The sequence below is a fragment of the Eptesicus fuscus genome, chromosome 14, assembly GCF_027574615.1.
Source record: "Eptesicus fuscus isolate TK198812 chromosome 14, DD_ASM_mEF_20220401, whole genome shotgun sequence".
NCBI classification, from domain to species: Eukaryota; Metazoa; Chordata; class Mammalia; order Chiroptera; family Vespertilionidae; genus Eptesicus; species Eptesicus fuscus.
Genome location: NC_072486.1, coordinates 44,503,496 through 44,518,103, shown reverse-complemented (window position 1 = coordinate 44,518,103; position 14,608 = coordinate 44,503,496). Strand labels below are relative to the sequence as shown.

The 14,608-nt window shown below is 41.2% G+C and overlaps 1 protein-coding gene across 2 annotated transcripts in view; it reads right to left on the bottom strand.

Annotated features, from left to right (window-relative positions):
• Positions 1–1,876: 1,876 nt before the first annotated feature.
• Positions 1,877–14,608, bottom strand: part of RALA (RAS like proto-oncogene A) — a 38,092-nt gene continuing 25,360 nt past the window's right edge. For both annotated transcript variants that reach the window (XM_008150306.3, XM_054726270.1), the window contains 3 exons: positions 10,813–11,021; positions 4,587–4,761; positions 1,877–2,062 (listed from right to left, as the gene is read on the bottom strand). In XM_008150306.3, coding sequence (XP_008148528.1) covers positions 1,940–2,062; positions 4,587–4,761; positions 10,813–11,021 — 507 coding nt within the window. In that variant the 3' untranslated portion in view covers positions 1,877–1,939. The remainder of the gene's footprint in view (positions 2,063–4,586; positions 4,762–10,812; positions 11,022–14,608) is intronic.

The window sequence follows — 14,608 nt, the reverse complement described above, 5'->3', positions numbered from 1 at the left end:
CTTTGTCAGTTGGCTTCATAGCACCTCAGTACCCAGGAGAGGAAAGGTCTCAAAGCAAAGTCACAATGTTAGTGGTTAGGACCCCTGGTTAAATAAGACCACAATGAGTACACATGGAGAGCGCAGGGCCCACGGGGCCGGTGTTACATTGGTACTTTAATTCTGACATGGCATAGCCTATGAAAAATACCAAATAAAAGATGTACATCTCAAACCCTTTAAGGACAAATATTTAACATAACAAGCCAGGTGCAATATCCAAAGAGCTGAGTTTCTAAAAAGCCTATTTTCATTAACTTTACTTACACATCTGTTACCTGGAATGCCTGAACTATTGAAATTAGGACGGAACACAAAAAGAAAGAAAAACTCTGTGAATCAATTGTCTTAGCTCCGTTTCAAAAAATAAAAGAAAAATCTGACAGTGGTAGATTTTCCCACTGAAATTATGTTCCTAAATAGCATGCTAGAATTCTTCCAGTGGGCGCACACACAATGGTGACACAGGACTAAGGTCTAACCTGTGTGTGCTTCTTTTCTGCACTGTACTCAGGTTTGGTTGCTTGATGTTAACTTTAAGGAAAATATAGCTACAGCGTTCTTCATTATGAACACAAACAGGAGACAAATACACCTAATAACGCCCATATAGCCAAAATGTAATCTCATGAGTACAAATTTAAAAATTAACAGGTGGTGCCCTGCGGGTGGCTCAGTTGGTCGGAGTGTCATCTTGTACACCAAAAGGTTGCAGGTTCGATTCCCAGTCAGGGCACACATGGGAGGCAGCTGATGGATGTTTTTCTCTCACATCGATGGTTCTCTCCCTCCTCCCTCCCCCCCTTCCTCTAAAAATCAATAAAACATATCCTGTGGTGAGGATGAAAAAAAAATTTAACAGGTGGCAAGCATGAATATTTCTCCAAAGTTCTAGTGCAAAATGCATTAGTGCTATTGATGTTTTTCCTGTGGTTGCTCCAAGGAGAAAAAAACCTTAACATGCTTACCACTTGCAGAAAGGGATTTCCAGCAACTAGCATCTTAAAGTAAAAGAGGGTTCACTAAAATATAACTGGTGTTGAATCCTCATAGTCTAAAATTATCTTATAGGTATATGCTGCTGGCCCTTCGTTTTAAATTCCCATATTGTTAATTAAAAGCATTCAGGAGCTCTGGAACCTTACTTTGAAGAACCAGAGTATGGCACACATTTTAAATTTGAACAGACTACCTAGCAGACAGTTATTTCTCAAGAACCTTTGTATTCCTTACCAGGTATAGAGTCTCTCACCAGGACACATGGGGTAATGGCCCATGGCACCAAGGAGGACACACCCAGAATGATGTAACTGGGTATTTTTTAGTTTCTAAATTAAGGCATATTAAAAAATGTCCATGTGCAAGTTTACACCACTCTTCTAGGTCAATCACCAGGTAATTAATGCAGGTTCACAGATAAATTACTCTCATAACTATATGCAACAATCATGCCAATAACTTTTCTTCTATATTTTGCATAATAATGGTTAAAAAAAGTGGTACAGTTTAACTATCGTTCACAATTGTCATTTTCAAGGCAGTAGGAGACCACGACATTTTAAAATGATATAAAATAGCTTTACCTCCCACTCTCCACCCCCAGCATACCCCTTTAACAGTTTAGTGAAGACTGCCCTCAAAACACAAGCTCATACATTACATTCAGGATCGTGATAATGTAGGCAATTATGAAAGAAGTTGAACTTTGCTTCGTGTGAAGCCACATTAATTTCTTTTTAAAGCGAATCTGACTTTCAGTGCAGTTCCAATTCATGCTTTTAGTGATACATAACAATTTCCAAAATGTTAAAGTAATTTCAGTCAATTGAGCCTTCAATGGCAATGCTTATAAATTATATTTATTAGTATGGTCAAGATAAGAAAGGAGTTTGGGCTTTGATTATAAAATGCAGCATCTTTCTCTGATTCTCTTGGCTAAACTTTTCCTTTTCTTTTTTCCATTCTTTTCTTTGCTATCTTCCATCTTTCTGGCTCGAATTTCCCTCATTAAATCAAAAAATACCTAGAAAGAAGAAAAAAAAGTAAATAAAGCAAACAGTATGAGCTTGGTACTTCTCAGAATCACAGCAGTAACCCTTAGACATAATATAAGAATAAATATTTAAGGGCTGTTTGGGGAGCATAGGAAGAGGAAAACTAAAGTCTACTTCTCTACATATATTGGGAAAATGTAAAAATTGGAAAATTTTCTGAATTACACTTTTTCGTAAAAAGGTTCACATAATATAACCTGATCTTTCCATTCCAATTTTTTAAGATAAAAGTGACGATAGCTCCAAAGATAAAACTCAATGGATTACATCTGAATTATGAAAAAGCCTAATTATGGAACACTTTGCAGATCTAAAAAGAACGTGGTACATCTATATATAATGACATGGAAAGAACTACAAGCCCTATCTGTCATACAATTTAAAAAACAAACCACAGAAATTGTCTATCTTCACACATAGAAATGCTATACATATAATATATAAGCACACTATACATTTATATACTACATACTGTAAAAACCCTATTTATACGAGGAAAAACAAGCAAACACCCTCTCCCTTAGACTCTGTATGCTGGCCTATAAATGCAAGCAAACGTCTGGAAAGATACATACATGTTGGCAGTGGTTACCTACAGGAAGGGGAGGGGAGCAGAATCTGGGTGAAGAGCGACTCACTTTTTCCTCATACTTCTCCCTCCAAATTATGACTTTTTTTTTGCACAATAAGCATGTGTTCATGTACAATGAAAAAACAAACAAAAATAATATTAAAAAGCCAAAGCCTTTAGCTAGAAGGGTATTAAGAAGGTCATCAGATGAACCTGGCACCCAGTTAGTACACAAGCAGGTATGTCAGATGGTCCTCTAAATCTGGGGAATTCCTCTGTGATAGGCATAGCCTCCTGGATCAGGCTAGGCTCTAGCTCAACAACTCTGATGGTCACGAAGCTTTTCACAAGGTGGATTCACATGGTGGATTTAAAATCTGCCTCTCTGAAGCATCTACTCAATGGTCCATTTGGAAACCAGATGAGGACAGGCATTTTGTAGGGAGATAGTATCTGTTTTCTGTGACAAAACATGATACTTTTCCACTTAATAGACAATACGGTTTAGAGTATGTTCTACAACCTGCTCAAAACATCAGTGAGGAGAAAACAAAGTATATATACACTAATGCTATGATAATGTGCAATACTGCCTTTCAAAACCCCAAACATACAACCTTAAAACATATTTTCATTAATATTTTAAAAAACATTGGCCATAACTTTAGAGAAAACTTGTACACTGAGTAGAAATTTTATAGCATTCATTTTGTACACCTATCTTGGATCTATAGGAATCTGACCATGTGACTAAAAAATTTTAATCAGCCTGAGATAGTAATGACACTGTCTTAAGACCTACAATAAATGAACAAAAAAACCCTCTAATGTTTTTAACCTACTGAATCCTGGATCAGGGCTGTGAATCTACACGCACAAGCAGAGTTCCCTAGAACATGAGGCCACCTAGAGCAGCGCTGTTCTCAGGCAATCCAGTCTGCACCACCTGGGAGACACCAGTATGCAAACTCTCAGGTTCCACCCTGAACCAGAGCAATCAAAATCTCTGCGGGTAAGACCCAGGAGTCTGTGTTTTTAAAAATATTTATTTTTATTTATTTCAGAAAGAGGAGGAGAGAGAAACATAAATGAGAGAGAATCCTTGATCGGCTGCCTCTTGCACGCCTTCTGCTGGGGATGGAGCCCCAACCTGGGCTTGTGCCCTTGACCAGAATTGAACCAGGGACCCTTCAGTCCATAGGCTGACGCTCTATTCACGGAGCCAAACCAGCTAGGGCGAAATCTGTGTTTATCAAGTGCTGTAGGCACTTGGTGGGGCCTAGATGATTGGGGGCTGAAAAAGGCCCCCCTCCAGGGCTCTAAGACCTGTGTTGCCTCAGCCCAACAGGCAGTTTTCCTAAATACTGAAGACAATCGCTGGCAGAGGATGAAATGCACCTGGAAGGGCTCCTAGAAACAAGGTAAGGGTGTTCCTCACTTGGTCTCCAGGAAAGACCCATCTGAACAAAGTGGGACCATAAGGAAAGAAGGTAGGTGGTTTCCCTTTCCACTCAGGGCAAATCAGAGGTTGAGGATGGGGAATTTAAAAATCCTCTAATCTAGGGCTCCTTCACTTTTGACAACTTAAATGGGGCCAGACAGGTGGACTTATACAATTCCTTCTAAATCATCCAGCCAATTAAGGAAAAAAAAGGCAAGAATTCAGGCCAGGAATCCTAGCAGTGCAACAACAACAAAAAGTACATTTACTATGGTGTCTCCTGTTGTAATGTCTCTTGGAAACCAAGGGACAAAGTGAAGTAAGAGATCCCTAACATGTTGCACTTGAGCATTCAGGGCTGACAAGAAAATCAACACATATTAAATTGTGATTTGAAAGTCTCAGAATTTCTGGACAAAATGGAGCAGAGTGAAATCAAATCAACCTATTTTTAACATGCAGTACAGCAAACCACCTTTACCTTGTCAACATTAGCTCGTGTTTTAGCAGATGTTTCCACATAGTTAACATTCCACTGATCAGCTCTGGTTTTCGCCTCTTCTACAGAAACCTGCCTTTTATCTTCTAAATCTGATTTGTTACCAACCAGCAGAAACGGAACATTCTCATCTTCTTTTACTCTTAAAATCTGCTCCCTGGATGAGAGAAAATGAGAAACATTAACATTACATGTACTTGTTAAAATAACTAAAATACCACCTGCTTTTGGCACTTATTTGTTTCTGCATAATAACAATCAGCTCATTTATTCCATGGTAGGAATGTGCAGCACTTCTTCCTTATTCTACAATCAACCATTTGAGTTACACATTCAACTTAACTGAAAAAGGAAAAATACCCCAAGGAAGACAGTATACAATATGGCAGATGAGGTATGAAATGGGAGTATCAAATGCAACTCCCCCCTGAATGCTTTCCAGAATTCCATCTAGGATACATGACCTTTTGTCATCCTATCTCCTCAGCTTCCACGTGGCTATGACAGTTCTCAGACCTTCCTTGTTTTTGATGACCTTCACAGTTTTGAAGTGTGCTGGTTACGTAATTTGTAGAAAATATCTGTTAGGATTTGTCTGATGCTGTTCGAATGATTAAACTGGGGTCATGGGATTTTGGAGGAGGACACAAATGGAGAGAGTGCCATTCTTATCACACCATATCAAAGGTCCAACTAAATGTTTTTAAAGCCCCACACATGCTGGAAATATCTGGAAGTCAGCTCCTGAGTATAGATTTTGCATTTAGAGGTAAGTTTCCAGCTTTGAAAGTGCCACCAATTTTAAAGATATCATGGCTCTGCCCTTGCTAGTCATGCAACTCTGAATACAGCCCTTTTTTTGCCTCAGTTTTCTCATTTGTAAAGTAGGACTACAATAATATCTTCCCTATACCATTGCTGTGAGAATTAAACATGTAGTGCTTAGAATTGTGCTGGCACACAGTAAATATTCAGTAAATGCTAGCTAGTCTTACGGATTATTATTAATCCATTGGAGAAAGATGTTTTCTTGTAAAATCAATAAACAAAAGATATTCGTGAGACTTAGGTTTACTAGCTTACTATCTTACAGATGCCTCTCCTTTGAATTCAAGAGACATTGAAACTATAGAAATGTAAATACTTTAGACTAAGAGAAAATCAGAAAATTAAGGCGATTATTAGAATGACAGATCAGCAGGTGCATTTGATTTTGTAGGAATCTTACCGTGACGTTTGACAGTATCAATCTTTGTCATGGTTTATTTTCAGATTAGTTTATTTTGTGCCTCTTAGCATCTACTAAATAATGCCATCACCTCCACTGATGCTAACATTTTGAGTGCTCACAATGCAGCAGGTGCTTTAAATGTTTCAAATGCTTCACATATATTATCTCATTTAATCCTCACCCCTAAGCTACAGTTAGCACTAGTATTGCCATCCTACTACAGATAAGGTAAATGAGGCACAGAGAACTTATGTAATTTGCTGAGTCACAATTAAGTAGAAGTAGGATATGAGTTTGAGAAATCTAACTCCAGAGCACACACACAACTTCTACACTAGATACTATGGGGCCTCCCATAATGGAAAGCCTAACGGAACAAACCCTGTTCAAAAAGGTTTAGTTCCCAAAAGTTATTCATCACAAGAGACCCCTACCTCTGATATGGAATGAACACCAAGGTGTCCACTGGGCATTATGGTGAGGGTCTCCACGTTACAGGACATTCCCCCTGCATGGCAAAGTTACAAACTGGCAGAGGGAAACCTCTTTATTCTAGTTATAGTCATCAGAGCAAACCTGTGGGAGAAGATGAGGTAAAAGAAAGGTGGGAGAAAAGTGTTGATCATATAAAGACATTTACCTTTCTGAAAAAATGTTTTCAATTAGTTGTTTCAACTGAGGGTTAGGATTGATACTAACAAGATAACTAGTGATACAATATGATGTCATAAAATACTTTAATTACATAGTTTAAAAACAATGCCTTACATAAAAATGTTTAATACATTAAAAATACACAGTAGGGAAAAGGCTGCATTTTATTTTTTAAAAAAATATTTTATTTTTTAAAATATATTTTCACTGATTTTTCTACAGGGAGGAAGGGAGAGGGATAGAGAGCTAGAAACATCGATGAGAGAAACATCGACCAGCTGCCTCCTGCACACCCCCTACTGGGGATGTGCCCGCAACCAACGTACATGCCCTTGACTGGAATCGAACCTGGGACCCCTCAGTCCGCAGGCCGACGCTCTATCCACTGAGCCAAACCAGTCAGGGCAGGGCTGCATTTTAAAAAGAAAATTCGCCATATTCCATTTTAACAACATGAAATGGGAAGGCCATATGTTGTGATAAAAGAGGCATCATTTGTTTAACGAGAGCCAGTATTGCAGTTTTTAAAAGCAAGAATAGGGACCTCCTGGATTTTAACTGCGTTGCCACTCCTAACTGCATGACCAGGGGGGAGGTCACTGAGCCTTTGTGTGCTTCAGTTTCTGCATTTATAAATTTGGATAATGCTTAACACACACACACACACATTTAAGAAGTCACTAACGATACGCATTATTTACTTCATGCACTACTAAGAAAAACTGCTGCCAATTAAGACGTCATACAATATGACACAGCCCTGATTTTAGTAGATGACAAATGTAAAAAATGCGTGTCTTAGCATCATTAGTACTACATTCACCTGATTACTGATGAAGTGATAAACACTGACTCAATGCTTGGCAGGACACTCTTTGGATCCGAATTATTAGTTTTTCTAGTATGAATAAACTATGGACCATACATACAGTCACCTCCATCCTTCACTGATTTGTAGTTACTTTAAACATCCTTTTAGAAAGTAAAAATGTTAATGGTGTACCGTATATGGGTGACAGGCTGAGCTGTACAGTTCTAGAATGCTGTTTCCTACCACTCACATGATTTCTTGCAAAAAGCATCTCAACACTCAGCATTACTGGTATTAAATTTCTGATATATCTGTGAAGAGGATTTCAGCCAATCACAATCTTTCCCAGTGCTGGTAACACCAATTTGCTGTTACTTTCTTACCCAGTTTCCTTTGTGAACAACAGCCTAAACTAAGATGTTAATAATAACTGACTTACGACTCAGTCTCACTAACCACCAGGAATGTAAGAGTAACTCCAATTTGTGACTCTAGCACTTCTGGTCATATTATGTATAATCAATAATTTATTTCTTAATAAATACCTACAAAGCTACTATGAGTCAGGTGCTTCAGGAAGACCCAGTATTGAAATTACAGTGTGATTAATGCTATCAGAAACATGGCCATGGAAAACTTGGACGTAATGGGTTCAGAGGTGAGAAGACAATATTCTTTGAAGTTATTAATAAGTTGGTTTTATTAGCTACTTTCCTGGATGTCAGAGAAAGATACTGCTGTGTCTAGAACATTCATACACATTTGCTTACTATGATGCTCTCTTTAAATAGAGTTAAAGAGGGTATTACAGACTTTTAGAATAAGAAAGAACCTTTACAAACTGGTCCAGCTTCTTCATTTTTGATATAAGAAAAGTGAGAATCAAAAAAAGCAAGAGAGTTTTCTTCTAACATTTCTACCAATTGTTTACCAAGTACTGTATGTTACTAGAGGCTCAATGCATAAAATTCATGCAAGAGTAGGCCTTCCTTCCACCGGCTGCCAGCACCAGCTTCCCTCTGGCACCCGGGACCCGGGCATCCCTCTGGCCACCGGCAGGCACCTGGGACCTGGACTTCCCTCGCAGCCCCAGCTTCGTCTGGAAGGTCGTCTGGAAGGATGGCCAGTCTAATTAGCATATTATGCTTTTATTATTATAGCCTAGAGGCCTGGTGCAGGAAATTCGTGCGCAGGGGTTGGGAGGGGGGGTCCCCTCAGCCCAGCCTGCACCCTCTCTGGGACATCCTTCTAGAAATCCAGGACCGCTGGCTCCTAACTGCTCGCCTACCTGCCTGATCACCCCTAAATGCCTCTGCCTGCCGGCCTGATCAACCCTAACTTGCGCCCCCGCTGGCCTGATCGACCCTAACTTGCCCCCCTGCCGGCCTGATCAACTCTAACTTGCTCCCCTGCTGGCCTGATCACCCCTACCTTGCCCCCAATTGACCCTAACTTGCCCCCCTGCTGGCCTGATCACCCCTAACTTGCTCCCCTGCTGGCCTGATCAACCCTAACTGCCTCTGCCTCGGCTCCTGGCCTAAGCCGCAGTCTGGCCTCCCTCTACAGGAGGCGACCTGGCGGATCAGGGGAAGGTGCTGCCCCCATTTACCCTGCTGCTGCTGCCACTGCTGGCCTGAGCCTGGGCCCTTCACAGCCACCTGCGGCTGCCTGAGCCTGGGCCCAGCCCTTCCAGCAGCTGCCTCGGATTGCCTGAGCCTCGGCCTGGCCCTCGCAGCAGCTGCCACGGCTTTGTCCGGAAGGATGTCTGGATGGTCGTCCGGAAGACGTCTGCTCTAATTAGCATATTACCCTTTTATTAGTATAGATATGCTAGCAATTGTGCCAAATACAGGTGCTAGGAACACTGACATGGATAAGAAATGAGTTCTGCTCTCAAGAATCTTTACCTATAAATCAAGCTCAGTATAAGTGCTGTTGGAGCTGAGGGAAGTACATCGCAAACAGAGATGAAGAAACAATGGATTCCACCTTGGTAAAGGGAGGACCAGAAAGACTAAACAGAGGAGCTGACAACTGTGGTGTACTTTGCAGGTTTGACCATGTGGACTACTGACAGTCTCAAAATCCCCTTTCAATATTTGCTGGTCAGTCCTTAAGACATGGTTATTTATGAGAAGGACAACATATTGGAGGTATAACAGAGGAGTAGTGAATGATTCACTGTAATAGCAATAGCCCAAGAGTCTTCCTCTTGGCATAAAAATACCTTATTTCCTGGAAATACCACTTTGGCTTTGGTGACTATGGTGATAAAATTTATTCCATTACCTACAACAGAACCTGCTATGACACAATAGCACTCAAATATTTGCTGAATGAATAAGCACTGACATTTATGTAACTTTCAACCTGTCTCCCAGCGTTACAAGCTACCGGAATCTGCCACCCTTTGCACCTTACCACATACAAAACTGCTTCCTTATAGAAATCAACAAACTTAATTTTATAAATAAACACATTATTTTAAAAGGTTCTCAATGGTATGCTTTTGTAAAGAATGTTCTTCCAGAATCCTTTAAGTTCTTGAGACTTTCAAGTGTGCATAAAAAGGAATACTTTGTATACGCCCAGGTTCAGTTCTTTACTCAGCCATCTGAAGTAATTTCTTTCCTCAACTGTGGAAATCCTTCTTGTCTTCAGGCTCATCTATTTCATGAAGGCCTCTCCTGGATGCTGTGTAATGATCACTGTTCATGTCTCCTACTTGTCACTAACTTGCTTTGGTTTCATGCCTTACTCAACTAAGCCGTATGAATCTTGAAAACAAGACATACTTCTTTTGTGTCCCCCATACCAAAGCAGGTACTTAACACAGAAATAAAAACATATAATTAAAGAATACTTTTGATTATGCATGTAGTATTTATGAGACTACTCAGGAGCTTATTTATGTTACATTTCTCTTGGGTACAAAGAGAACCCCGCTCTCCTATACTCCTCTCCCCATCAAACCAAATGGGTGTCAGATTTTGATTAAGCAAATGGTAAATAAGATATAAAAGATATTATACAAAATAATTTAGTGTGCCAATCTACAGTATTATTATTTCTATTAAAAATCTCATTTCATGCTGTCAGGACATCTATATTGTGAGGAGGATGGCAATATACCTGCTGAGCACTACACAGGTGCTGAGAAAACAGTGACTAACGAAAAAAGATTTAAAATGTGGGTCAGAGCTCCATTATGTGATCCAAATGTTAACTATCATGGCAGTAGTAATATTCTATTCCAAATAGAAATACTACTATAATGCATGAAGAGACTACTATAATGTTGGGTAGTGAGGCTGTCACAAACTCATGCTCCAATACAGCTGGAACTGAGATAGCATCTGAGTATAAGTACATAGTGAACAGAGCCACATATCAAAGAGGGAATAAACAAAATTAGAGTGAAAGCCTACCAAGTAAGAACCTCTAGTTGTCCATTTGTTTCTGGGGAAGAAACTGTTATGCAGTAGGAGCAACAACATTACTCCCTGACATACCTGAAGTCAGCTGTGGCTGCAAAGGATTCCATTTCTGTAATAGAGAACACACAGAGGAAACCTTCCCCGCTCCGGAAGTAGTTGTCTCTAATGGCAGCGTAGTCCTCCTGCCCAGCTGTATCCAATATATCGATCTGCACTTCCTCCCCATCCAGCACCACCTTTTTCCGATAGCTGTCTGCTTTGGTAGGCTCATAGTCCTCCACAAACTAAAAAAGATGAAAAATCCATTTAAAAATTAGCTTTACTTTTCAAAACCTATTTTGAAATATAAATTCACATGAAGTTTCCAAAATAATAGAGAGAGGTCCTGTACCCTCAGTTTTCCCCAATGGTAAAGATGGTATTAATTTAAGTTTTCATTTTAGACAATTTGGCAGCTTCCTCATTTATAAAAAGTGAGGGTTGAGTTATCAACTCTAGGCTGTTTACAGCTTGAAATATGTATCCTTTTTCTCCCTTAAAACACTACCTGCAAACACTATTACATAAGTATAGGCATACCTTAGAGATATTGAAGGTTTGGTTCTAGACAACCACAATAAAGCAAGTTGTAATCTTTCTGTTGGTGGAAAGTGTCTTGCCTACAATTTGGGAAACATAAAACCTGTGAAGCGCAGTAAAGCGTGATGCTATAAAACGATGTATGCCAGTATTTTATTAAATGCGTAAGAATCCCTTTCCATGTGACACTAAATATCTATTTTCATGCCAGAATTGGGAAATAAGGAAATAACTTGAAAGTAAGTCTTTATTTAGGTAAACACTGAAAGTACCATTAAGTCTTTTCTTACTCCAAAATGAATCAAGTCAAACTGGCTTATACGTCTCTGCAGAATGTCAAATTTTGAATTTTGAGATTTCTCCTCAAACTTTTGATATATATCCTATATAATAAAAGCCTAATATGCTAAACGTCCGGTTGTCTGGTCGACCATTCAACCAATCAAAGCGTAATATGCTAATGATATGCTAAGCCTGTTCAACTGCTCGTTATGACATGCACTGACCACCAGGGGGCAGACGCTACAACAGGTAGGTTAGCTTGCTGCTGGGGTCCAGCTTATTGGGACTGAGCAAGATGGGCTGGACACGCACTGGAGCCCTCCCGCAGTCCCTCCCCGCCTGGCTAACCTCCCACTTCCCTCCCAGGCCCTTATCGTGCACCGGTGGGGTCCCTCAGCCTGGCCTGCACCCTCTTGAAATCCGGGACCCCTCAGGGGATGTCGGAGAGCTTGTTTTGGCCCGATTGCACAGGCCAAGCCGAGGGACCCCACTGGTGCACAGATCTGTGCACGGGGCCTCTAGTGTGTGTGTGTGTGTGTGTGTGTGTGTGTGTGTGTGTGTGTGTATTGTTAATCCTCATCCAAGGATATTTTTCCACTGATTTTTTAGAGAATGGATGAGAGAGGGAAAGACAGAGAAATATCAATGTGAGAGAAACACACAGACTGGTTGCATCCTGCATGCACCCCGACCAGGACCTGGGCTGGGGAGGAGCCTGCAACCAAGGTATGTGCCCTTGTCGGAATCGAATCCAGGACCCTTTGGTCTGCAGGCTGATGCTCTATCCACTGAGCCAAACTGGCTAGGGCTGATATTTTTAAATAGTAAATTAAACAACTTTACATACCCACTTCTATTTTCAACCTCATGAATCTCACCTTGATATTTTCATCAGTGCACTTTTGTTACTGTGAGTCTATATATGAACACACTTTTGTGGGGGTTTTATTAGTTCCTGTAAATATTTCATTCTCTAATACTCTCTTATTTATTTGCTCAATGTCTATATCCTCCTGCTAGAATTTAACCTCTAGGAGCAGGGACTGACTATTGGGACTTATCACTATATCTCCAAAGCCTACAATAGTGCCTGGTACATTTTAGACACTCAATAAAGAATTATTTTTTAAAAAATGAACAGAGTGTATTTATAACTGTAAAAGCTACAGAATATTCTACCATATTTACATGCTAATGTTTTATAAATATTTATGAACATCAAATGAATATTAAATGAAGGCTTAACCATTCATCAAAGGTCAGGAATGTGAATATTCTTACTTTTGACCTCCTTATTGTCAAGGAGATGGATTTAGGATTAGTTTGAAAGAGTAGCTAGGTTTCGGTCAGAATGGCAGAGTTGGTAAACTCTGTGCTCTCCTCCTCCCATCACCACACAAAATTACAACTAAATTATAGAACAACCATTACTGAGAACCATCTGAAGACTAGCTACACACAAGTCCTAAAACTAAGGGTATAAAGAATCCATATCCAGACTGGTAGGATGGGTGAAGACGTGAAACAGGCAGGCCCCACATTAAGTATCAGGAGGGCTATCTTGGCTGTGCAGGTCCCCCTGAAGAGGAATTGGATCCAGCCTTATACCAGGCTCTGCAGACCAAGGTCTGAAAGAGGAGTCTGCACATCTGGCTGTGCATTTGAGAAAGACAGGGGACTGCTGGAACTGATGTGAAGTTCTTGGGAGTCCAGTAACAGACTCACTCACTTACAAACTCAGTAGCTCTAAGTTCCCATGCAGGGGCAGCAGCTCGAAAACCACTGGCAACATCTGGGAGGAACTAAACTAAAAGACTTCAGGAAGGGGGCTGAAGGGGGAGAGGTCAGGGCAATTCTCTCTGTGGACAGAAGAGCTGGCAGGTACCACTGTTCCTTTGTTGAACTCCCCGCTCAACCTAGTCGGCCAGGCACAAGTGGGAGCCAAATCTATGCTCTCCTTTAACCTGGCTAACACCATTTACCCCACCCTGGTGATTCCAAGACCCTGTCCCACCTAACTCACTTGCCCAGCCCAAGCCTCTCCCAGCAGCTCCTACAGAAAAGTACCCTGCCTTGGCTACTGCTGCGAACTTTCCCAAAATGTCTGAAAGATCCCCGAACCCCAAAAGGCAGCAGCTGACCTTGGTGTACCTTGTAGCTCTTTTTTTTTTTTAAATATATTTTATTGATTTTTACAGGGAGGAAGGGAGAGGGATAGAGAGCTAGAAACATCGATGAGAGAGAAACATCGACCAGCTGCCTCCTGCACACCCCCATTGTGCCCGCAACCAAGGTACATGCCCTTGACCGGAATCGAACCTGGGACCTTTCAGTCCGCAGGCCGACGCTCTATCCACTGAGCCAAACCGGTTTCGGCTACCTTGTAGCTCTTGATAAGCAGCCCAAGCCCAACAAAAGTGGTGACGGGTCTCAACTTGCACTCTTAATTCCCATCAGCAGACCCCAAGCCTGGCATAAGCAGTAGCCAGTGTTGGCCTGGAACACAGCTTCAACTAAGCAGCCACAAACCTGGCAAAGGTGGTGTCTGGTCTCAACTTACACTATGGTGCCCATCACAGGGTCCCATGACAGGAACAAGTAGCGCCCAACCTCAGCAGACAGTGTAGCTTCTCCCAAGCATCTCCAAATCTGGTGCCAGTGGCAGCCAACTATAGATCACTTTGAAGCTTCTAGTTGGAGACCCCAAGCATGAAACAAAAGGCAGCTGACCTTGACCTGCACTGGAGCCCTTTCCAGGAGGCTCCAGACCCAACATGCCCAGTGACCAGAATCAGAACACACTAGAGCATCTCTCTAGCAGCTCCACAAATGACAAACCTAAAGGCCAGACTCAGTGGGCACCAGTGCCCCACTAAAGCAACTCTTGCTCCAAGGGGTCAGTCAAGACACAATAGCATGCCTGCTATTGTCACAGTTACCCTCATAGGCAGTCAGCCCGAAGTCAACCCCACTCACTCACTCACATGCCAACAGCAACTGAACCCCAACT